This window comes from Globicephala melas, chromosome 2 (genome assembly GCF_963455315.2).
Source record: "Globicephala melas chromosome 2, mGloMel1.2, whole genome shotgun sequence".
Lineage (NCBI taxonomy): Eukaryota > Metazoa > Chordata > Mammalia > Artiodactyla > Delphinidae > Globicephala > Globicephala melas.
The window spans coordinates 89,753,038-89,779,682 of record NC_083315.2 but is presented as its reverse complement, the minus strand read 5'-3'; the positions used below and the strand labels follow the sequence as shown (position 1 = coordinate 89,779,682).

At 35.8% G+C, this 26,645-nt stretch overlaps 1 protein-coding gene across 2 annotated transcripts in view; it reads left to right on the top strand.

The window, feature by feature from the left end:
• CTDSPL2 (CTD small phosphatase like 2) overlaps positions 1–26,645 on the top strand; it is a 69,457-nt gene that overhangs the window by 27,063 nt on the left and 15,749 nt on the right. Inside the window, exons 3-8 of one of the 2 annotated variants that reach the window (XM_030842911.3) lie at positions 7,904–8,042; positions 9,578–9,724; positions 15,406–15,618; positions 19,633–19,711; positions 20,009–20,120; positions 22,881–22,967. In XM_030842911.3, the coding sequence (XP_030698771.1) occupies positions 7,904–8,042; positions 9,578–9,724; positions 15,406–15,618; positions 19,633–19,711; positions 20,009–20,120; positions 22,881–22,967 (777 nt within the window). Of the gene's footprint in view, positions 1–7,903; positions 8,043–9,574; positions 9,725–15,405; positions 15,619–19,632; positions 19,712–20,008; positions 20,121–22,880; positions 22,968–26,645 lie in introns of both variants that reach the window. The other variant, XM_030842910.3, reaches the window with a different exon arrangement.

Here is a 26,645-nt window from a genome sequence, read left to right as displayed (position 1 = left end):
AATGCTCAAATTTTATTGTTGGCAGCAAGAAGTATCGGTTTTTCTTGAAGTGACAGGCTTGCTTTGTTCACTTTTCAGAAAATAATCTACTTCAAGTAAAGATAGTTTTCTATCAGAAAAAGTGGTCTAATTCAGCTTACAATTCAGTCACACAAATGCTTTTTCTCAAGACAGTTGTGGAAACACAGTTTGCAGCAGAAACGCTTTGTGTGTACTTCCCATCTTGTCATACAGAATTGAACACATATTTAAGGGTTGAGATTTAATTAATTTTACAGCTTCATCATGGACCTTCCTAAGTAGAGCTGGCTTTTTTTCCCCCATGCGGGTGCATGGCAGTGAAAAATAACTATTGGGTGTCAGTGCCTTGATTTGTGCTAAGGTGGCAGTAGTTATAAACCATTTTTTTTGCACAGTCATTGCAAATTTTGGCACAAGTTATTCTAGGATAAATTGAGATGTAAAAAAATAATTTACCACTTGTGTTTGTTATCATGCATTCACAGTAAAGACAATTTTTGATGATTAGTTGATACTAGTATCAGACAAGTACAGTCAAAACAGAAAGTCCAACCACATTAGTAAGGCTAAAGTACAATTCAACACACCAGATTTTAACTCATTTTCTGTATTTACAGTTAAGTGTTTAATTCAGTGATTTACTTTATCATGAGAAAGTGGAAGTGCCTGTTTCTTTTATTGACTTTTTTTTTTAAACATACACTCATCTGGAAGGTCTTACCTTCCAGATTCATAATTTATATATTTATTTATTTATGGCTGTGTTGGGTCTTTGTTGCTGCACGCGTGTTCTCTCTAGTTGTGGTGAGTGGGGACTACTCTTTGTTGCAGCACGGGGGCTTCTCATTGTGGTGGCTTCTCTTGTTATGGAGCACGGGCTCTACGCACGTGGGCTTCAGTAGTTGTGGCACGTGGGCTCAGTTGTGGCTTGCGGGCTCAGTAGTTGTGGCTTGTGGGCTCTAGAGCACAGGCTCAGTAGTTATGGCGCACAGGCTTAGTTGTTCCACAGCATGTGGGATCTTCCCGGACCAGGTCTTGAACGTGTGTCCCCTGCATTGGCAGGTGGATTCTTATTCACTGCACCACCAGGGAAGTCCCTCTTTTATCGACTTTTATTGAGCAGGCTTCAGCACAAACTACTGTGCAAGAGTTTATAAGTCTCTCATAAGTTATGTACACTTCTTCGAACAATGCAATATGATAACTTTTTAAGATATCTCATTGGGTTTTGTAATTTAAGTTTGAAAAACTATAACTTTTTGGCTTTTAAAGATCTCATCATGTGTACATTTAAAATATTGAGTTTCTGTTTTTAAAACGGAATGATTGTTCTCAAATGCAACTGAATCGGCACCATAATTCTATTTGAATATGTTCTATTGCATAAGACAACTTAATTTTACAGCCAAAGGGACATTAGTTTTATCATATTTTCATTTGTGATTTACAGTTTCGTTCAGTTATTTCTTAGAGTATATTCCCCCCTTTCATGAGTTAGAGAATTCTATGTCGGTTTCTTTTTATCACTTGCAGTAATGGATTGAATTTACAAGTCACCCAGCTCCAGTTTTCAATCCAACAATCCATTCTTAGTTATAAATTATAAATTTTCTTTTATTTAAAAAGAGTTACTAAATTCTAAAATAACTGTTTTAGGTGAAATTTTAAAAACCAAATTTAATAATATTGCAAAGCAAAACAAGAGTACTCTTACTATGTTTCCGTATATACATAGAAAGAGAGAAAAAAATAAAACTTTGAGACTTCAGAATAATTTATTGGATCATAATGAGACTACAGAGATTATAGCAGGTATTAGTGTTGAAGACAGTAAAGGCACAGTAGAAATATTGAACACAAAGATCTTTTGTATTTACTCATAGATTTGCCTTAGTGGTATTCATTCCTTATTGCAAATTTAGGATCCCATCTGGTATTATTTATTTTATGCCTAAAGAACTTCATTTGTTATTTCTTGTGAAGATCAGCTGGAAATGAATTGTTAGCCTTTCTGTCTCAGAATGTTTTTAAAGTGAACAATTTAAAAAATTTATATATTTACTATCTCTTGCCAATTTTTCTTAACAGTTTATATATTCTGAGCCTGTAGCCATTACATACTATCTTTTTTTTTTAATTACAACACGTGGTCTGATAAAGTATGTATGTATGTATGTATGTATGTATGTATTTTTGCTGTGTTGGGTATTCGTTTCTGTGCGAGGGCTTTCTCCAGTTGTGGTGAGCGGGGACCACTCTTCATCGCGGTGCGCGGGCCTCTTACTGTCGCGGCCTCTCCTGTTCCGGAGCACAGGCTCCAGACGCGCAGGCTCGGTAGTTGTGGCTCACAGGCTTAGTTGCTCCACGGCACGTGGGATCCTCCCAGACCAGGGCTCGAACCCGTGTTCCCTGCATTGGCAGGCAGATTCCTAACCACTGCGCCACCAGGGAAGTCCTACATACTATCTTTTAATCTTCATTTATCTTACACAGGTTCTACATGTGTTCTGTATGTTTAATGCTTATCCTCAGTCCTCTAGTTATGATCTGTAGTCATTTTTGTTGTTGAAAGCTCAATTTCTGGTAGATGCCACACAAAGCACTCATGGGCATTATTATCTGAGTTCTGTGCTTAAAAATCAGTTTTACTGAATATGAAATCCTTGTCTCACAGTTTCTCTTCTTGATTTTTTAAAATATTATTCCATTTTCTTCCAGCATAAAAAGCATTGCTTTCACAGTTTGATGGTACTCTAATTTTCCCTATGTAGATAAATGGATTTTGCCTTGTTCTCCAAAGGATTTGTTTCCTTTAAATTCTGTTAAGTTTAGGATCTTGGTAGTTGTTTTTTGGGGTTGATAGTTTTAGTTAAACAGTATAGTCTGGGAATTTCCTGGTGGTCCAGTGGTTAGGACTCCAGACTCACTGCCGAGGGCCCAGGTTCAGTTTCTTGTTGGGGAACTAAGATTGCACAAGCTGCGCAGTGGTTGCAGCCAAAAATAAATAAATAAATAAACTAGTGTACTCTTTCAGTATGTAATTTCAGATATTTTATTTGAGGAAAACTTTCTGATATGCTCTTGTTTTGGCTTCCGTCTCGGCCTACTGTTTTCTGTCTGTTGGATCTTCTTTGTCCATATTCAGTGCTTGACACATTTTGATGTCTTAAAATCCAGCCCCCCTCCCCCATTTTACCTTCTCTTTCTCTTGAAGGCATAATCTATTCTATTTACTCACTTCTATGTCTGTTCTAGTTTAGTCTTTATTTCCAAAATTTTTTTTTTCATTTCTAATTATTTTGTTCTGTTACTGAGTTTTTTCTAACTCTGATGTATATGTCATATCACTTTCTTAACTTTTTTTGTCTTTTTTGAAATAAAGGTATAATTTTTGTCTGTTCTCGTGTGCATTTTTTTTTTCTTTTTTTTTTTTTGGCCACGCTGCGCGGCACGTGGGATCTTAGTTCCCCGATCGAATCCACACCCTCTGCAGTGGAAGCGCAGAGTCTTAACCACTGGACCACCAGGAAAGTCCCTCTTATTTCATCTGCTGTCATTAAATTGGCCTGCCATGCTTTCAATTGAATATCTGCCTGTTAGCTATTTGGGGCTTCTCCTGTTCTCAGATGTGTCACATGCCATGTTGCATTCCTTTGCTTTCTTCTGCACTGGTACAGATGGTTACTCCAGTGTTATGACTGTTGGTTTGTTCTCATCTGCTTGGAGTTTGGGGGAGAAACCTTGTTTCCTGCTTTTGTTGTAAATTGGCTTTTGGGGTTTTGTTGCCTCTTTAGTTCTCTGTATTTTTCCTTTGAGATTCAGAGATTTAAGAATACGACCTTCCCAAGATTTTCCCTTTAAAAGCCTATCTTAAGAGGCAACTTTGAAAAATACAAATTCCAGACAAGACATTGTAGGGTTATTAAATTTTAAAAATGTACAGTAATGTAGAAATCTTGTTTTTCCTAGTTCCTCTTCTAAAAATCATACTATATCCAAAAATGTCCCCAAATTATATACTTGAATGTTTAAGGAAGAGTAGGATTTGGTGACACATTTCAGAATTGGAGCATCATCAGACATTTGAATGCATTATTCTGAAGGGTGGAATTTTATTGTCAATGACTGCAGACCTTGAATCCTGATCTTAACAGCTTCCTCTTTCTCTTTAGAGATATAAGCTCAAGTATTTGAATATATTCTCAATTGACCACAGTATAACCTTTTCTGTTATATGGAGCACCTGCATATTATCAGTTAGCTTATATACTATTGGTAAATAGGGAAGTAGTTTCAGTATAACATGGGTGGGTTTTGGTTTATACGTGATTTTTTTCTAAACTGGACAGGGGGATCCTGAATAATGGGGGTAGAATTTTATACTGCACAGAGTTTTTAATTAAAAGTGGTAAGCTGTGTATGGGGTTCCCTTTCAGAGAGGTACACCCTGGTCTAGCAGGGACTCTTCTTTTCATATGGCAGTTTGCATTTCCTTTTTTGTCCATTTTAGCAGTCTTCCTGGCTTACAGCTCCACTTCTCAGCTCCCATAAACCCTCGTTTCTACTTCTTTTTTTTTTTTTCGGTACGCAGGCCTTCCAACGCTGCGGCCTCTCCCGCTGCGGAGCACAGGCCCCGGACGCACAGGCCCAGTGGCCATGGCTCACGGGCCCAGCCGCTCCACGGCATATGGGATCCTCCCAGACCGGGGCATGAACCCGTGTCCCCTGCATCGGCAGGTGGACTCCCAACCACTGCGCCGCCAGGGAAGCCCCTCTACTTCTCTGCTTCTAATACCTTTATATTAAGCTCTGAGGAAGCATTTCAGCTGCTCTTAGCTGCTTAACTGGGGTGTGCAAGTTATCTCTGGAGGTTCCAATCATTGGTTTTCCTAGTGCTGTGGTTACAGAGTTACAGGGGCATTGGCTGATCTGCCCCAATGTACCCCTCTCTACCCTTCTGGACCCATTTTTTTCCCCATAAGCCTTGTTATTTTTAGGGTTGCAGAGTGCAAAGTTTCCAGGAATGTATGTATGTATTTACATTATACCAGATGTACTAAGAAACTTCAAGAAAATGTTGGAGCTTAGTGTAGTGAGGCTTTACAGCATTGTTTCTGTTCTTGAGGGACTTTATAAAAAGAGCCCCTATAATTCTCCTGTAATAAAGATCCAGTGTTTGGGATTTGAGGCTTCCTATTCATCATTTTTAAATGCAGGGGAATAATAAACAGTAAAAATTTGAGGAATTATGTTGTGTATCACTGAGGCTTTATTTTGTGCTAATGAGATTGTTTTGATGAACCTACCTAAAATTAGAGAAACTGGTGAGTAAATGTAAAATTCTGTATTGGATGATACAGTATTATCTTTTTTCTATTTTGATCCTGGTAGGGAATTGTAATTTGGGCCATTTACAATATCAAGGTTTGTTTCAGAAATAATAATATTCAACTTACAGAAAATGCATAGTAGTATACTGTATTATTATTTGTTGTGGAAAAATCTAATCCTTATCAAAAGATTTTGGGTACTTTCCTTAAAACAGCAAGGAATTATAGGCCAGTATTACAGTAATGGAAGAAGATTGCTCATGTGATGGATGACTCTAGAAAAATTGTACAGATGAGGAAGATGGATGTATAAATGGAGAAAAATCAGGTTATTGCATGGAGTATAATATTTTAGTTAAGTCCTGATAAACCCATTGTAAGTTGAAAATGTTGTAAGCTGAAAATGCACTTAAGACACTTAACCTACTGGATGGACATCATAGCTTAGCCCAGCCTACCTTAAACATGCTCAGAACACTTACATTAGCTTACAGTTGGGCAAAATCACAAGTGTTGAATGTCTTATGTAATTGATTGAATACTGAAAGCGAAAAACAATAGTTGCATGGATACAGAATGGTTATAAGTGTGTCAGTTATTTACCCTCATGATCAAGTGGCTGACTTTGAGCTGTGGCTCACTGTGGCTCACTGCTGCCGCTGCCCAGCATCACAAGAGTATATAGTACCTGCAAATGGCTAGCCCGAGAAAAGACCAAAATTAAAAATTCTAAGTACAGTTTCTACTGAATACGTATTGCTTTCACATCACTGTAAAGTCAAAAAATCTTTAAGTCAAACTATGATAAGTCTATATTGCAAAAATAGTGTAAACTGGTCATGTGGATTTGCCCCATATAAGGAAATGAATAGAGAGCTTTGTTAAGGAGTAGACTCCTTAGTGTTAATTTGGACATTTTGAGAATTGACATTAGGTGTGTGGCAGTGGCAGGCCCTATTAATTTTGTGTCATTTTTGGGACTATGTGATAATGCCAGCAAATTCCAGTGGGGTTCGCTCAAGGAAATGACCCCTGTTCTTTTGAGTAATTCTAAAAGTAAGGAAAATTGCTGGAAACTTAGACCACATTGTGAGATTCAGTATTTCAGTAGCATGAAAATTTAATGGACCCTGGGGAAAGAATCTGAATTGTGAGGATGCTGTAATTATATTTGTGTATTGTAATAACGTTAATAAATACTCTTATGACTGTCAGATTTTTTCTGTGTTTTCTTCTACTGTTAGGTATTAATTCTGTTTGTTTCTCCTGGAAATGAAAAAAGAGGAGAAAGCATATTACAACATATTTTATCTTTTTAAAAATCTGGGCTTCCCTGGTGGCGCAGTGGTTGAGAGTCCGCCTGCTGATGCAGGGGACACCGGTCCGGGAGGAACCCACGTGCCGCGGAGCGGCTGCGCCCGTGGGCCATGGCCGTTGGGCCTGCGCGTCCGGAGCCTGTGCTCCGCAGTGGGAGAGGCCACAGCAGTGAGATGCCCGCGTACCGCAAAAAAGAAAAAAAAAATCTGAGCATAGTTGACATACAACATTATATTAGTTTCAGATATATAGCATGATTCAATTTGTTTTTGGTTGCGCCACACGGTATGTGGAATCTTAGCTCTCCAACCGGGGATTGAACCTGTGCCCCTGCAGTGGAAACGTGGAATCTTAACCACTGGACCGCCGGGGAAGTCTGATTCAGTATTTTTATATATTGCAAAATGATTACCACAATAAGTCTAGTTAAAATCTGTCAGCATACGTAGTTACAGAATTCTTTTCTCTGATAACTTTTAAGGTTTACTCTCACAGCAATTTTCATATATGCAATACAGTATTATTAACTGTAGTCACCGTGCTGTACGTTATATCACTGCAACTTATTTATTTTATAACCTTTTGTACCTTTTGACGCCTATTACCCATTTCACTCATCCCCACCTCCCTGCCTCTGGCAACCACCAGTCTGTTCTCTGTATCTGTGAACTTGCTGTTTTTGTTTTTTGTTTGTTTTTGTTTTTTAATTCCACATGTAAGTGAGATCGTATGGTATTTGTCTTTCTCTGTCTGACTTTTTTCACTTAGTGTAATGCCCTTTAGGTTCATCCATGTTGTTGCAAGTGGCAAGAGTTGATTCTTTTTTATGGCTGAATAATATTCCATTGTTTATGTATGTATGTATACGTGTGTGTCTGTGTGTGTTATATGCATATATATATATATTCACTGCATTATTTACAGTAGCCAAGATATGGAAACAACCATATCTAAGTGTCCATCAATTGATAATGGATAAAATTGGCTATTGTAAATAATGCAGTGAACATGGGGGTACGTGTCATATTTTATCATTTTAAAAGTGTAACCTGTAGGGAATTCCCTGGCGGTTCAGTGGTTAAGACTCGGTGCTTTCACTGCCATGGGTCCGGGTTCAGTCCCTGGTCAGGGAACTAAGATCTCACAAGCTGCGTGGTGTGGCAAAAAAAAAAAAAAGTAACCTGTAAAGCAGAATGACTCTGTTCAATGCATGTTTTTCCCTCTTATATCTTAAGGAAGAGAGAGAAAATCCTTCAAAACGGAGTAGAATTGAACGTGATATAGATAATAATTTGATCACATCAACACCAAGAGCAGGAGAAAAGCCTAACAAACAGATATCTCGAGTAAGACGGAAAAGTCAAGTAAATGGAGGTTTGTTAATGTTTACATATTGCTTTATTAGGTGTAAGCAGAGTTCTCACTTGACATGTTTGTGTTCTGTTTTTAAAAATCTACTTTGAGCAATTTCTGCCTTATTTTTGTAATCTCCTTTGTATTAAATATTAGTGGCATGAAGTAAATAAAAATTTACCTTCCTAATGTAAATCTACTTTGATGAATTAAAGTGACAGAGGCAGAGCAACTAGCTTTATAGTGTTTAGCATGAAAATGTATATGAAACTCATTTCTTAAAGCAGTAATAATTGTGACTTAATTTATTTGAAATATGTACAAAGAATTTGTTTCTGGATTATGGAATTTCAGAGCTATAGAGGGGGCTTGGAGCTCTCAGGTCCGCGGTTCTCAACTAGGGGTGTTTTTGTCCCCTAGCAGACGCTTTTCAGTGTATGAAGACCTTTTTGGTTTGTCACAACCTGTGGAGGGATTGCTACTTGCATCTAGCAGGTGAAGGTCAGGGGCACTGCTAAACATCCTACAATGCACAGGACATCCTCCCATAACAAAGAATTATCCAGCCCAAAAGCCAATAGTGTTGTTGCTATTTATAAATCCTGTTCTAGATCAGTACCTTATTGTATTGCTGACAAGCTCCTCAAAGTCAAAAAGGAGAAAAAAAAGATGGACAAGCAGAGAAACCTATACAGAATAGCACTTTAGAGCATGGAGTGCTACCTTTTAACCAATACTGTTTTAAACACAGCAGTGATAATAATTCCCTACCTCTTTCTTCTTAATGCAGTGATGTATCTCCATTGTTAGAATTGACCATAAGGGAGAAAAGGGATAAACAAGTTAAAAGAGCGCTAACAAAGAAGGAAAGAAATGTGCTAAAGTTGTGGAGGGTCAAGGATGATTTATTAAGACATTTGTATTTTATATTTTCCCAAAACCCATTAAATTTTTTTTATTTATAAGAAACTTAAAAAAAAAAACTGGTTATTCTTCCTAACTACTCTGAAATGGTGCCTCACAATATCCATAAGTAGTTTTTGACACTGCTGTATATATAGTCTTCTGCTTCAGTAGAAATAGTTGCCTCTATTTATTTAGCTGTTACTCATTAGAAATAGATTGGGGGGTAAGTTTTGTGAAGTAGGCAGCATCCCAAAATGTAAATAAACAAAGACAAAATCTTGCATTTGTGTTTTTCATATTGTAACTTGCTTGCTTTACTTACAAAGAGTTTTATTTCATTTTCTGTTACACTGTGTTGATTTGAAGACTTTCAGTCTGTGTAATTCCAGATATAAATCTACTTTGTAAAAACTCAGTAAATTTTAGCATTTATAAACCATTATAAATAAATTTGTTATAAAGATCATTTGATTTACAAGTGATTTACCTCAGGATTTCTTGAAATAATAAGCTTTTTAACATTAATGTTCATCAGTTTTCCTTATGTATTTTGAGGGAAAAAATTATTTTTATAATGAATCGTTTAGAACATATTTATGAAAGTCATGTTTTCTAGATTGCAACTATTTTTGTTGTTTCTTTCTTAGAAGCTGGTAGTTATGAAATGACAAATCAACATGTAAAACAAAATGGAAAATTAGAAGATAATCCTTCCTCTGGCAGTCCTCCAAGGACTACATTGTTGGGGACCATATTTTCTCCTGTCTTCAACTTTTTTTCACCAGCAAATAAAAATGGTAAATATAAGTCATTAACCATAATTTGGGTTTAAAAGATTAATCGTTTTCCTGGCTTTTTAAAAGATCTGTTTGATTTTTGGGGCATATTTTTGTTAGCATCTTATGTTTGTTTTCAGTCTCGTTAAAAATACACAGACTTTTTTTTTTTAAAGAATATATTTTCTTTCTTTTATATTTATTTACTTTATTTATTTATGGCTGCATCGTGTCTTAGTTGCGGCACACGGGATCTTTTGTTGCGGTGTGTGGGCTCCTCATTGCGGCACGTGGGCTTCTCTCCAGTTGTGACATGTGGGCTCTGTAGTTGTAGTACACAGGCTTAGTTGCCTCGCAGCAGGTGGGATCTTATTAGTTCCCTGACCAGAGATTGAACCCAAGTCCCCTGCATTGGAAGGTGGATTCTTAACCACTGGACCACCAGGGAAGTCCCCAAAATACACAGCTTCTAAAAGGCTTTTTTTTTTTTTTTAGTGACTGAAATAAATGTAGGTTATGTTTAATTAACTATCTGAAAAGCTAGATGATAAACTTTGGGCTGGAGGGAAAGTATTATTTTTTCTGCGTTGGGATGACTTCTGCATCTTTAGAGAGAAGCATTTTCAATATTCTAGATTAGTAAAGTAGAATTTGTTGAATATTTTGAGTGAGTTGAAACCAGATTTTTTTTTGGTAATACAATTTATTTTTATTATCATTTGCTTGTTTTTTTTCCCCCGTAGGGAATCTTGAGTTTAGACAAATAGTAAAACTACCCTAATTCACATGAATTGAAGGTTCCCGTTGTATGCCTTTGCAAAAAAATTAAAAATGGCCTCTTTCTCAAAATATCTTTTTAAAATTATCTGGTGTCCTATTTTTTCTGATAATTAATGTCTAATTTCATACATGATAATTTAGTCTCTAGATTATTTGAGGGCAAGAGGTCATGTCTTTATTTTTACATCTACCATGTTGTTTGATACAGTATTGGGCACATGGGAAATAGGCATTAAATACCTGTTGCCTGATTTCTGGATGATAAAGCAATTTTTAAAAGGCAGAATGGTGCACTGTAAAATCAAGATGATGTAGGGGCAGAAATAATGTATATTAGCACATTAAAGGACTGTGAAGTCCTAGAATAGAAACAAAAAACTACCTTTAACTTTGTTTAACCCAGTATTCCCTAGACATATCTGACCAAGTACTCTTCTATGGAACATCTGTTAACATCTTAACATCTTTTAGAACTAGTGCCTCCTAAAACATCTTTGGAAATGCTGGGGTAGTGGGAAAAGAACAGGCTTTGGAGTTAGATAAACTTGTTTTAAATTTGTTCCCAGCTGCCACTGTTTACTTATGTTATGCTGGACCAGTTCTTTAAACTCTTGAGCCTCTTAATCCATGAGAAAAGGTAATTATACTTAAATGTGAGGAGTGAAGATTCCAGTTCACTCAACAAATATTGAGCATCTACTATGTTCCAGCCATTGTGATAAGTATAATAAATTTTTATAGGTGCCTTGAGAGAGGTATGGAACAGTATTCAAAGAATGGAATGGTCCTGTATTCTGGGTGGTGGCTCACAAAAGGCTTCATAGAAAAGCTGAATCTTGAAAGATGGTAAAGGGCATTCCATGTAGAAGGAGCAGTGTAAGCAAAGGTACAGTGTATTTCAGAAACAAATTAGTTTGTCACAGATGGAGCATCAGATTTGAGGAGTGCATGGGAAGGGATAAGATAGGACAATTATAAAGAAGTCAGATTATAGAGCCAATTTTGTAGGGTTTTTGAACTTTATCCTTAGTCATGGGGGGATGAATGAAAAGTTTTAAACTGTGAGTAATATGAACAGATTTATGTTGTTGTTTTTTAAGTTTACAGATTTTATTTTTTTTTAATTTACTTTATTTTTGGCTGTGTTGGGTCTTCGTTGCTGTGTGTGGGCTTTCTCTAGTTGCGGCGAGTGGGGGCTACTCTTTGTTGCAGTGTGTGGGCTTCTCATTGCGGTGGCTTCTCTTGTTGCGGAGCCTGGGCTCTAGGCGTGCGGGCTTCAGTAGTTGTGGCTCGCAGGCTCAGTAGTTGTGGCTCACAGGCTCTAGAGTGCAGGCTCAGTATTTGTGGTGCACAGGCTTAGTTGCTCTGCGTCATGTGGGAGCTTCCCAGACCAGGGCTCGAACCCGTATCTCCTGCATTGGCAGGTGGATTCTTAACCACTGCGCCACCAGGGAAGCCCAGATTTGTGTTTTCTAAAGATCTATTTGGCAGTAGCATGTAGGCTAAATTCTAAAGAGGCTGGATGCAGGGAGAACATTAGTAGACTTGTAGTCCATGTGAGACTTCATACAACCTTACTTGTAGTATTAGAGAAGAAGAGAAGGATCAAAGATACAAATGGACAAATTTTGGGAACAGATTGGAGGTGAAGGAAGAGAGAGAGTAAGATGTACACATTAGATTTTCAAGAGAGAAAAGTAAGTTCCTGGGAGATAGATAATTGAATTTAATTTGGGCCATGCTGAGCCTGAGAGGCCTTGAAACAACCAAATAAAAATGTCTACTAACAATTTGTCATTCAGGTATGGGGCTTAGAAATCTGAATAAGCAGTAGAGCATGGTATTATCAGCTTACAAATATTAATTGAAACCAGTGGACTAAATGGTCCATTTGGTTCATCAAACTAAGACCAGAATCTTGGGGAAAGACATTTAAGGACTGGACAAAGCTAAAGAAGCCAACAAAGGAGAAGTGGAGGAAACCAGGAGAAACTGAGTCATAGAAGCCAAAAGAAGAGACTGTCAAACCCAGGGTCAAACAATTGTAAAGATAGAAGGAACGGAAATGAGCATTGAAAAGGTATCATTAAACCTGGTAATTAACTGGTCATTGGTTTCGTTTGCCAGAAGAGTTTCAGAGGAGTGATTGCAGTTGGCAGCCTAATCCATGGGTTAAAAGAGTGAAATGGAGAGTAAGAAAGGGATCAGCACATATAGATTACTGTTATGAGGAACCTGAATATGAGAAAAACTAGAGAGGTCATGAAGCCTCAAGGGATGTTTTGTATTTGTGAGAAGGAAGCATGTTGTTAAGCCTCAGGGAAGGGTCTAATAGGTTGAACATAAGGGAAAAAGGAAAACTAATGAAGAAAGTTTCTAGGATCTACTGATAGGGATGGGATCAAGAGAACAGGTAGAAGGATTAGAATTGAAACAAGGAGAATAGACATTTTTCTCTGATGCTGGAGGAAAGAACGTTTGGGCAGCAGTAGTTCATGTTTGATAGAATTTTTTCTTTGAAGGAGGACATGGTATCATTTTGCTGAGATGGTCCTGGTGGCAGGGATTGAAGAGAATGAAGGTTTAGAATGTTTGCTATTTGGTATAAGTAAAAGAAGCTGAATGACTCACACACAGAAATACTGAGCAGCATGCTATAGGCGTAGCTAAGATTAGAGGATTTTACTTGGAGTACAATCAGTCTTTATAATTCTATTGTTTTCTTTATTACCTGGGTCTAGTGCCTGAGAAGCCTGTTAGATTGATTCAAGAGGGATTTCTATGATGAATGACAGTGGAAAGACAAGGAAGCGAGGACAGTGAGGCTGCTGGCTTGAGAGTGGTTTAAATAATACACCATGAAGTCTAACTAGATGAGGAGGGTGGAGAAGAAGCCATTGAGGGATGTGTTTGGATAAAAGAGATTGGCTTTTATCAAACGTGAAGATCACATGTAATAGAAATATTAGATAGATAGATAATTAGAAGATTAGGAGGTCGTGGTAGGAGATTAATTATTTGAATTATAGGTTTCAGAGGTGAACAGTTTCTCTGTGATAGTGTCCAGGTTTTAGCCATGGTAATAACTACTAAAGAGCATTACGAATGTAGATGGGGCTAAATAGGGCAAGACCTTTGAGGGTTAGTTATTGGATGAGTCATTGACATCACCCGCAATAACTATATAGGCATTTAATAGAGCAGTAAACTGGTATCTAGGTGTTAAATTCCTCTGAGATTGAGAGAGGTTGCTGGCAATAGATGGTAGGTGACAGCAGAGGGCATAAGCGAAGAATTGTGTAGCCAGGTGACAGCAATCTCAAAGGAGCAAACATTTTTACACATTAGTGGAAAACCAATGATCTGGTGGCGGCAATGGAGGTAAATGAATTCTGATTGAGTAACAAGTATGGGAGAATAAACAGCTTTGAGGGAAGGGTATCAGGAAAAGATGTCTTTTGGAAAGAGGTTAAATGTAAGGCAATGAGGGAGAAAGAATATTCTGTGAGGAAGTTGAGAGTTATTGGCGGTTGATTTTGTTGTTGACAGTGACATTCGGAGGATTTCATAAAGAAATGGAGACTTGGGGTCAGTCCATAGTGGAAGAAAAATTGGGCAGTGGGTTCATCTAGGGGATGGTTGAATATAATGAGGAAACTAGCTTCTATCTTTGTTATTGAGATGGAATTTCATTGAGAAATTGTTCTTGTGTCTTTGAATAAAAAGGGTCTCATGGTTAGGGGAACAGTTAGCTCATTTTTAGAGAACTGTCTCTGGTTTAAAAATTACAACTGCACAAAATGGCTAGGATGCTTAGTACTAGAAAGATCAGGAGCTGTTTGAGGATAATGGAAAATTTTGTGTGTGTGTGTGTGTGTGTGTGTGTTGTGTGTATTGCCCAGCACATAGTAAGCACTTAATAAATGATATTTGCTTTAATGAAGAGAAGTTCTGTGGTCAAAAATACTATATGACAGTTGACCCAACAACAACATGGGTTTGAACTGCACAGGTCAACTTAATACAAGGATTTTTTTCAATAAATACTATAGTATACAATCTGTGGTTGGTTGAATCTTAGGATGTGGAACTGTGGATATGGAGGGCTGACTGTAAAGTTATTCTCAGTTTTCTGACTGCATGGGGGTCAGTGCCCCTAACCCCTATGTTGTTCAAGGGTCAACTGTATATACTTCAGAGTTCCTAAGAGACTGGATCTTAAATGTTCTCACCACAAAAAAGAAATAATTATGTGGCAGGATAGAGGTGTTAGTTAACGCTCAGTTGGTAATCATATTGCAGTATATAAAGTATTAAATCAATACGTACACCTGTAACTTACACAATGTTATGTTAATTATATCTCATTTAAAATTTTTAAAGTTCTAAATTGACTTGTTTGACTATAAATGGGTGTTTCTAAGCTATTTGAACACTCTTAAGAAAAACTTTGCTCACAAATATTACTCTAGCTTATAATAGTCTTATTCCTTATTTTTGAAATGTCTAGTAAAGAGTCACTAAATAATGGTATCCTCAGCTTTGTTTCTGTTCCATTTAGTTTTTCTAAATATTTATGAATTTTTATTGAATATATTTGACATATAACATTGTATAAATTTAAAGTGTACAACATGTTGATTTGATAATTTATATATTGTAATTTGATCATCATCGTAGTGATAATTAGCATATGCTCTCTATCATGTTATATAATTATTCTTTCTTTTTAGTGGTTGGAGTAATTAAGTACTAGTCTCTTAGCAGGTTTGATGATTATAATACAATGTTGTCTGTATTCACTATACTGTGCATTAGATCTCTAAGGCTTATTTATTACTTGTTTTAAGTTTGTTCCCATCTTTCCCCACCCACTATGAGCTTTTAAGTGACGATTAATGTACAATTAATCATGATTTCAGGAACATCAGGATCTGATTCCCCAGGACAGGCTGTGGAAGCTGAAGAGATAGTAAAACAGCTTGATATGGAACAGGTGGATGAAATCACTACCAGTACTACTACATCAACTAATGGAGCAGCTTACTCAAATCAAGCAGTTCAAGTGAGGTCATCAATAAATGGTTTAGAAGAAGCAGAAGAAACAGTTAATCGTGATATCCCACCCCTTACAGGTAAATAAGATTCCTTTTTTTCTTATACATTTTCATGAATAGTTTGTAAAAATACTACTGTATTTTTTCTTAAATAGGCAGATTAAATGCATAAGTTTTTCTTCCTTGAAGTTAATAAAATTAAAACTGGAAATAAAACTTTTCCCCCCAAATCCAGTCATTTTGAAATTGAATTTTTTTAAGGTTATTTTACTGCATATTAGTCACTTTACAGTTTAATTATGTGTACCGGTCTTACCACTTAGAGAAATTTAACACAGCTAACAAAATAATATGCTTACATTTATGAACATATTTATTATAATTGCACGAGTCTTAGATCCTTAATGTCTGAAGTCCCTACATAGAGGTAGTCTCATACCTTCAGATTTGTTTCATATACAGATGACATTCCCAAAGAAGAAGCTTCTGTTCTTGGGTCTCTCCTATACACAAACTTTGCAGCCTAATCCTGGATGCTTTTAAAGCCCTAACATAATTGTTAGGTCCCTGAGCCAGTTGTTATGGAAATGTAGAAACATGTGAGGTCAGCATTTGTTACTTCTGAGGGTTAGATAGAGGCGGTAGATAGACCACTTCTGAGGTGGTAGATAGACATATAAGGCTAAAAGATGAAATTGTATTCCATTATGATTAAAAGCAGAAATAAAACTGAGGATGGACATCTTTTCCCAGAAGGAGAAGATCTTAGACTTTTATTTTAGATTTGTTTGTTTTTCCTTGTGGTGCCAGATATTTGAGAGAGCCTAGTACATATATATTGGTTGAGAAATAAGTTTGGCAAAGGAAGCAAAATGATGATCTCTCTGATATAAAGGGGAAACTTGAAAAAAAATCATCGAAACAGCATGATAACATTTAAAGAAAAAATGCATACAACTATGAAACTTATATACAGTGCAACCCTGTATCAGTATGAAGAGAAAAGCAACATAATAGAGTTAAGGTTTATTTTATTTATTTTTTAAATTTTATTTATTTTTGGCTGTATTGGGTCTTCGTTGCTATGCGCGGGCTTTCTCTAGTTGCAGTGAGTGGGGGCTACTCTTCGTTGCGGTGTGCAGGCTTCTCATCGCGGTGGCTTCTCTTGTTGCGGAGCACGGGCCCTAGAGTGTGCAGGCTTCAGTAGTTGCGGCGCGTGGGCTCTAGAGCACGTGGACTTCAGCAGTTGTGTCACGTGGGCTCAGTAGTTGTGGTGCTGGGCTTAGTTACTCCGAGGCATGTGGGATCTTCCCAGACCAGGTCTCGAACCCATGTCGCCTGCATTGGCAGGCAGATTCTTAACCACTGTGCCACCAGGAAAGTCCAAGGTTTATTTTAAATTTGTCAAATAAGGAATTCCCTGGCCATCCAGTGGTTAGGACTCTGTGCTCTCACTGCCGAGGGCCCGGGTTCAGTCCCTGGTTGGGGAACTGTTGGGTTGGCCAGAAAGTTTGGGTTTTTCTGTAAGATCTTGAGGGAAAAACCCTAACAAACGTTTTGGCCAACCCAATAAAATCCCCCAAGCCATGTGGTGCGGCACTCAATCAATCAATAACAAATAAAATGTTAATATTGATAATGTTTAATTATAATGTTATAATTTAAGAATAATACTGAACCTAACAAGCAAATCTAATGCTGATTACTTTGCCTGTTGTTACAAGCTAGTGAATGATAAGGTATAGCACAGACTTCAGACGTGCAGGCTCAGCGGCCATGGCTCACGGGCCCAGCCGCTCTGCGGCATGTGGGATCTTCCCGGACTGGGGTACGAACCCGTGTTCCCTGCATCGGCAGGTGGACTCTCAACCACTGCGCCACCAGGGAAGCCCCGAAGCCAGGGCTTTTGACTTCTTTGATGTTTTTTCTGTTTTTGTGCTTCTATATAAACCTTTGTACTCGTTTTTTTCTGACAGCTGTGCCTCCCGGGAAGGGATTTCTATAACTTTAGTTTCTAGAGGGGAATAGTAAGATTTACTCCATTTGTCTCATTCATTCGTTTTTCTAACATTTAATTGAACACGTACTTTTTGTGATGGGCACTATTTATAAAGATGACTAAGATGTGCTTATTGACCCTGAAGAGTATATGATCTAATTGATGAGCCAAGTATACACAAAAATTACTGTACAGTGTGGTGAGTGTTGTTACAAATAAATGAGCAAAATATTGAGGTGGCACATTGCAGTTACTCTGGGAGGATCATGAAAGGAAGAAGTAAAAGTTTTGCTGATCTTCAAATATGAGTATGAGTGACAAAAGTGGTACTTTTCCCCAACTTCAAGAACGTAGCCAGAGAGAACAAGAAGGAAGGAGGCTGGCTCTACCATTTACTTATCTGTGTGACTTTAGATAACTTATTTAAGCTCTCTGAGACAGTTTTCTTAGCTTTAAAATGGCAATAATAATTTAGAGCTTTGAAGGCTAAATGAGATGAAATATGAAAAATGCTTAGCATGGAGGTGCTCGAATACTAATTACTTCCTGTCCCCCTTTCTCTGAGATTAATAGGAATTTGAAATAGTAAAGTGGTAGGAAGATATATTTTTCCATTTGTCCCCTTGTGCTAATGAACCGTTACTGGCATAAAGTTGTTAGAAATGAACAAAAATTCTGCTTTACATCTGTTGTCATTTATTGAACATACACACTGTATTGGCTCTGTCTCAGAAGGTATTAATACATGGTAATAGCAAAAAACATAAGTTTTTATCCTGAAAGACTACTATCCACCAGTATTCCATTCCTATAGATAGAGTACAGCAATTTTTATTGAGGCCCACTGTCTTAGTCCTTTCAGGCTACTGTAAAAAACTACCATTAGACTAGGTGACATATAAACAATAGAAATTTATTTTTCATAGTTCAGGAGTCTAGGAAATCTGAGATCAAAGCCCCAACAGATTCAGTGTCTGGTGAAGATCTGCTCTCTGGTTCATAGATAGCTGTCTTCTTACTGTGTCCTCTTATGCCAGAAGCTCTGCAAGCTCTTTGGGGGTCTTTTTTAAAGAGCATTAATCTCATTTATGAGGGCTCCACCCTCATGACCTAATGACCTCATGACCTCCCAAAGACTCCATCTCCAGACACGATCACATTGGGGATTAGGTTTCAATATATGAATTTTGGGGCAACACAAACATTCAGTCTCTAGCATCCACCTTAAACTTTCATCTCCAAGACATTACCTGTTTAGCTTGTAAGTGAACATTGTCTCAGTGAATTTAAGTTGTAAATATTGTCTTAGAAAATTCCTAACATAATTTCTAAAGCTTTATCAATTGATCAAATTTTAATTCAAACTTAGAATGGACTATGTGTCATGGAATACAGAATTGTTTCTTGATTATTTTTAAGTTGCTTGTAAATGAGAAGTAAAATAATGGGTCTTCTAAAGCACTGATTTCTATATACAGCATAATTTCTTAACTTTTAAGATCATAGACAACCTTGAGAATCCTGTAAAAATGTACATAAAACATTTTTTCATAAGTCTAGGGGTTTGTAGACCTCTTAAAGCCTGTTCATGGATCTTAGGTTTAAAACTACCTTCGGGATCTGTTGTCAGCACACATATATTGACTGCCTGTATGTACTGTGCACTTTGTGAAGTATTACTGCTATGAGCACCATGAAATTTTTATGGTTATACATACAAACATCATCCAGTTAGAAATGGAAATTTTGTGGAGTGTATTTTCCTAATAATACACTCCACAGTGTAAGTAGTAAATAGTAGGAAATAGTGTAAGTAGTAAATTTTCTCTTAGCTGTTAGGGATTTAAATTTTGCTAGCCACGATATAACTTGCCACTTTGTATGTAATGGTAAATTTTTCCTTTGGATCCAGAGTTAGATCTATGTGTTTATAAATTTACTTTTAAATACTGTTTACAAATTATTTCTGTCTTATCTTTAACCTAAAATACACAGGGCTTCAGGAAGATCTTAATAAAAGCAGTAAAAATGTATACTTCATGGAAGCATTAAGTGAGTAAAAGCAACATTTTGTTTTTCACTTTGTTAAATAGCACCAGTAACTCCAGATAGTGGTTATTCATCAGCCCACGCAGAGGCCACCTATGAAGAAGACTGGGAAGTATTTGACCCGTGAGTTTTTTTTTTTTTCCTTTCTCTCTTTGAAAGGAATGAAAGTACATGTGTAGAGGGGTGGCTAAATGGTATATTGCAAAGAGCATTTGACCTGTAGGTATTAATACTTTGCTGAGTTACTGAAATACTAATTTGTATATTTTCAGTTTTACTTATGTGTTTTATAAGTTTGGTTTACTAGGTTTAAATATGCATTATTTAATTAAAAACTTAAAGATGGGCTGAATTTAGTAATATGTTTTATATTTACAAAAAAGTAGAAATGTTGAAATTTTCTTAAAATTTGATTTATAGCTATTATTTCATCAAACATGTTCCACCACTGACAGAAGAACAACTAAATAGGAAACCTGCCCTTCCACTGAAGACAAGAAGCACACCAGAATTCTCCCTAGTTTTAGACTTGGTAAGTATATTATCTGTAGAGTTAGGGAAAATAAAGGCTTTAAATTCTTTTTAAAAATACTAGCCCAAAATACCTAAAAGAATACAAGTGAATGAATAGCCTTACACATACATTTACTATAAAAACATGTCTTAGGTGTTCTGAAATGTTTTTATTTTAAGCACAGTCTAATGCCAGGGCCTCCCCAATTTGTTGGTTTCCAGTACCCTTTGAAAGTAAATTAGGCTTTCTTTTTCTTTTTCTCCCCCAACAACCCCCGCTATTTCACTATTTTTCTATTTAAATTAAATTAATTATTGCCCCCATACTCCTATACCCTTTGTTTTGTTTTTTAATCTCCCAATAAATTCTAATTTCATGGCTAGATTTCAACCTTTTTGGGGGGTGGGGGAGTCCCAGTCATGTTCCCCTGAAGGACCTAGGTCTTAATGAGTTAACCTCATGCAAGACCATACTCCTTTTCTTGTTCCTTTTTTGGGGGGAGGGGCAATCTATGTAATACTTAATGCTAAGTATTAGTATTATCTAATACTAATAACTTTATTAATAGACTCTCAAAAGCATGACTTCTTAATGCTGACTAATAAAACCTTTAATATGCTCTCTTGGTGTGAATTTTAAAATTTATATTTTTTTAGGGTACCAGAAGAGCTTTGAAAACTGAATATCTCTTATCTTTTCCTAACCAAATTTAATATATGGTCACCATTATTTACCATCTGCCGGCAATTTCTTGATATTAGCAAAAATATGTATCTATTATATAATACTGGAAAACATTTTACTATTTAAAAGCCTTTGTTACTAGTAACCTATAGTTGGAAATGTGGTTTAGTTCTTATTAAAAAAAATTTTTTTATCTTAAGGAAAAGCATATTTTTAAAATCTTAACTAGCATATATAGTTGTTTTGAGAGTTGAGCACCTTAGCCTTTGCCTAGCCAAAGAGATATAAATAAAATAGGCATCCAGAAGGCCTAAGTATTTAAGGTGTTTATTAGAGGATAAGTAGGCAAAAAAAGAGAAATTTTGAAACTGATTATGAGTAGTTTAGATTTGATATACAGAAACTGAAAAAGATTTTGCTAGATTTTTATGTTAGCAGTTGATGTCATGATAGCAAGTTTGGCCATATAATTTTTAATCCAATGTGGAGGTAAATAGAGAGGGAAAGATAAGAATTGGTGAGCATAAATGAGTAATTTTACAGAATTGGGTAAAGAAGAATGATCAAAATTTAGATAGGCTGTAGATGAAGAAAGTAGAATTAGCTATGATTCAATTATAAGAAAGAGAATACCTTTTTTAAAGATACTAAGGGAATACCTTGAATTGTGTACTCTGATATGCTATTAAAAGAAAATGTGGGTGGACCTAGAGTCTGTCATACAGAGTGAAGTAAGTCAGAAAGAGAAAAAAAAATACCATACGCTAACACATGTATATGGAATCGAAAAAAAAAATGGTTCTGATGAACCTAGTGGCAGGACAGATATAAAGATGCAGACGTAGAGAATGGACTTGAGGACATGGCGGGGTGGGGAAGCTGGGACAAAGTGAGCTTTGACATGTATACACTACCAAATGTAAAATAGATAGCTAGTGGGAAGCAGCTGCATAACACAGGGAGATCAGCTCGGTGCTTTGTGACCACCTAGAGGGGTGGGATAGGGAGGCTCAAGAGGGAGGGGATATGGGGATATATGTATACATATAGCTGATTCACTTTGTTATACTGCAGAAACTAACACAACATTGTAAAGCAATTATACTACAATAAGATGTTTAAAAAAGAAAAAGAAAATGAGGCATATCTAGAGTGTTTTTTGCTCTTTGCCTCCTCACAGTTTAACTTTAGGTTAAAAGAAACACTCCAGCTAATAAGATGTGGAATCACAAGGTATGAGCATTTGTGTTTCATTTTAATTCATCTTAAACACATTGAAAAATTTGGGGGGTAGTTACTAGCAGCTTTATTTTTTTAAGTGTTGTCACTTTCTACAAATGGAAGACTTTTTTTTTTTTTATCCTTCAGGATTTGAGAAATATACATATTTGCACATACCTTACGTTGAATGATCCTTACCTTCTTTTCCTCATGAGAAAACAGGGCTTGGTAATCAAAGATGAGAAAGAAGTCTTGATTGACTGCTAATTTAGTTAAACAATGTTTATGTCTATGAAACATGTTCAACAGATACTGAAATATCCATTTTCTAAAATAAAATTCTTTATAAAAGGTTTAAGAATAAGGAGCTATATATAAATAGAAGATATATATTTTTAATAGTTAGATACTAAACTTCCATTGGCAAATTGTAAAAAAAAAAATTAAGAAAGTTTATATGTGGTTTACTTAACAGAAAGTTGGCAACTGCAGGACTCAGAACAGTGGTTGCCAAACATGCGTATGCATCCTAATCACCTAAAAGGCTTATTGAAACATAGATTGCTGAGTTCCTCTCTACTCCTTGCTGAGTTTGAATGATAAGAAATGGAGCTGGAGGTTTTGCATTTCTAACTAGTAGTTCCCAGATGATGCTGATGCTGCTTGCTGTTCTAGCAGCCACACGTGAGAACAAGTGACTTAGAAAATTCTATCCCAGATTGCTATGCCACACACAATAATGTATTATAAATATAAAATTCCATGTATGAATGAGTGCTTTAATAAATGTTTTTGGTGAGCATGAATACATAAAATTATCAATTGAAATGTCGTAATATCTTGGTTCATTCAATATGTCCTTTTTATTTTAAGGATGAAACACTAGTACACTGTAGTTTAAATGAGCTAGAAGATGCAGCACTTACTTTTCCAGTCCTTTTCCAAGATGTCATTTATCAGGTAATTAAAACTTTTTAACTTGAGTTTTGGCCTGTTAGATATTTTGAACCAAGAAATCTTCTGTAAATTTTTTTTTTTTGGTGAAATTTAATGTGTTTATTCCTAATGGATTTCATCTGTATTTTAATGATTTAGTAACACAAAGTAGCATCATGCTAAATAAATAACTACATAAAACAACATAAATGTTACCAAAAAAATGTGAACTTTTTTTACCCATTGCTCTCTGCTAGTTTCATAACCTGTTTGCCAGCAGGTGGAGGCAGGAACACTGACATCTTAGGTCCCCGAGAGCTTGCCAGGTTAACACTTGGCGTTGTTGTTGTTGTTTTTCCAAAACCCAATTAATAGGAAGAAACCTTATTCCTTGTTGGTCATTTTTATTGCCTTTTGTAGTAATATGGTGTGTAGGTTGCAGTGTAGTAGATCTACTTTATTTTAATCACAGAATTCCAGGACACTCTTCTAGTTACTGCTTTACTTAAAAAATTAGAGTATAAGTATTTCTTCCTCCTCTGTGTCGATGGACAGGTAACAGTGCAAAATACAAATACCATTTACATTTCACTGCAGATTATGTGTGTTGACCATAGGTTTTACTTTATGTTTCAGATTTTCCTATTATATAATTTGAATTAATATATGTGAATACACTTCAAAAACTACGACGTGCCTTTCTGTTCATGGAGGTTGTTATTGAACTAGCATTACCTTCTTATAAACCAGTTGTTGAAGGATTGGGAAAGGGTCAAAAACTTTGTTGTTTGTCAGGTGGAAGCCAACCCAAGGATTAACTAAATAAAGTCACAGAACATTTACCATGTGAACAATGAAAAGGTGTTTATGGTTGTTTATGTGCTCTTAATAGGCAGTCAGAATATGTGTATAGTTTTCTTGGCACATGATAGTTATTATAGCTCGGAAATCATAAAATTTTAGAGTTAAATAGTTTGTGGTTCAGGATCTACTTTACCTACGTTATCTTGTAATCAGTCATAAGAGGATTTAAGCAGTTATTGTCAGTTCTGGTTTAACCTAGAAAGGTACTGTAGGTATGGTAATATCTGGATACTATCAATATATTTATTTCCCTTTTATGTAAACTGATTTTAGTTCTGATATAGATCAGAGGATGAGCAAAATATACATAAAAATGAGGGATTTTAGGGTTTTGAATTCCTTTTTAACTGTATATTATTTGTTTAAGGTAAATCTTTTTCTTAAGACATTTTCTGCCAAATAGGTTGTTCTTGTTTAGTGTAATTCAAGGACAGGAGTCTTGTGGCAAATATAAATAGCATGGCAATATGTTCTCTCTTTTTAGCTTGATAACCTTGTTTTTATGTTCAAAATTGCCCTTAAAAACAATGGCTTTCAGGCTTTTGAATTTGGAAAAGAAAACTGTTACTGAAAACTATAAATAATTATTTTGATGTGATTTCTTAAGCTTCCAGATTTGAAATTTATTTCTGATAGATGGTTTTGGTCTGTTTACATAATTTTTAGTAGTGAAATAAGAAACTTGGAGAGTAGATGAGTTTGATTTCCCTTTCATGAGTGTATTTCTTTTCAGTGTGACCATAAAATTGAATTTTTTTCTTATTGCTTCCACCATTTCTTCTTTAGTTCTCTTCTTTATAAAATTCTTACTGTTTCCTGTGGATCCAGACAGTTGTCTTATTTTGAATAAAAGGCTCCTAGCAGTGCATATGACTAATATAAAAAAAACTTCATATGTACTGCATCTACCTCTGTGGAATTCAAAGAATTCTTTTTCTTATATATCTGAGTTATACTTTCTGAAACAGGAAAATTAAATGAGCTAACCTAAATCAGGAGCAATGAGCAGGAAGTTTGAATCTTAAAAATTATAGAGATGATTGTATTTTAAAATGATTTAGTTACTACATCATGTACAGAGTTTAGTTCCCTTTCAGTAAGTTTTGAGGATGTCCATAGTTAATACTGGATTTCTAGTTTTGGCATAGCCATTCTGTCTGCTTTTTAAAAAATAACTTTGAAGAAATCTTGGGTTAGGGTTCCCCCAGTTTTCAGACCAGCAAGCTCCCTTTAAACAGGGAATGATGTCTTTTAAACTTTCAGTGGTGTTGTCTCCATCTACTGGCAAAGAAGAAATATACACAAGGGTCTGGGATGATCTAAGAGATTTTGGAGAAACCACATTATTAGGTAAGATGTAACTTACATGTTTAACCACTACAGTATAATGTGGCCCACTTAAAGGTAGAAACCTGTAAAATACTGTATATACTCTTAAAAAAATAATTTGTTGAGATGAAATTCACAACATAAAATTAACCATTTTTAAGGGGGAACAGTTTCATGGCATTTATATACTCTTGAATATGTCAATTCCATAACATTTATGTATATACTCTTAAAAATAAAATGGTAATGTTAAGATAGGATCAAATTCTTCATCTGATTCAAAGCTAGATAAATTTCCTCTTGGAACTTTTGTTACTTTTGCTTTTTGTTTATGGTAAGTTTGTTATAGTAGAACCATATCTAATGTTAATTCTATTTGTTACTCTCTTTCTTTCAAAACAATTTAAAATATAAGTTGTCTTACGTATCTTTTGATAATGGTCTGTATCAGGGGTTGGCAAACTTTTTCCTTTAAAGGGCCAGTTGTTAATATTTTAGGTTTTGCAGTCTGTGTTACAACTACTTTTTCTGCCATTGTAGCATGAAAGTAGTCCTAAACAATACATAATGAATAAGCAATGACTGTGTCCCATTAAAACTTTATTTACAGAAATAAGTGATGATCTGGATTTGGCCCAAAGGCCATAGTTTGCTGACCCTTGGTCTAATAATTATGAGAGTATATGCAATAAATTTACATATTCAAATTATAAGTGGAAGTAAGTAATCAAATGTTCATCAAAATTCTTGTTAATATATAGAGAGATTTAAAATTAGGTCCACTGTAACCTGGTTATGGGCTTTCTTAGGTTTATTCAGATGAAAGTTTGAGGGAAATTTAAGGTGGTCACTACTCACGTTTAAAGATTGCCTTACTTCATGATACACATTCTTCTTTTGATTGATAAGTAGGACTCAACCTAGTTAATGCAAGACTTAGAATATATGAGGATGTAGATTATTCAAGCCTCAATTAGTACCTTGAATGTATTTGAATTTCCATTTCTCTAGGAGATAAACCTAAAAGATCCAACTCAAATTAAAATTTTGATATATGTTACCACTGACACTATACAGATAGACAGATCGTAGTTTGTGTATATGGAGAAAAAGTCATTTGAAAGAAGAACTGGGTTTTTAAAGTGAGGGTGTGGCATTCACAAAGGCAAAGTATATGGATTTTTGTTTGAATGGGTCTTTTCCTCTCCCTTAATTGGTAGTTTTTCCATGAATTGTTTTACAGTTAGATATTGGGAAACGTATTTATTCATAGAATGGTACAAATGCATTTGATATCTGGAAAAACAAGTGCGTGATCAGTTCCAATGCACATGTTTTAATTTTTATATTTAGCTTATATTGACACATTGTCAGGAAATCCATCTCGTGGTGTTACTCAGTTAAGAGGTCTCCACTGTATTTAGTTTCTGTTCCTGCAGATCCACCAATTCAAGACTCTAGGTCATCTCACTCCCTCTTCCATCCAGAAGATGACTTCTATCCACAAGC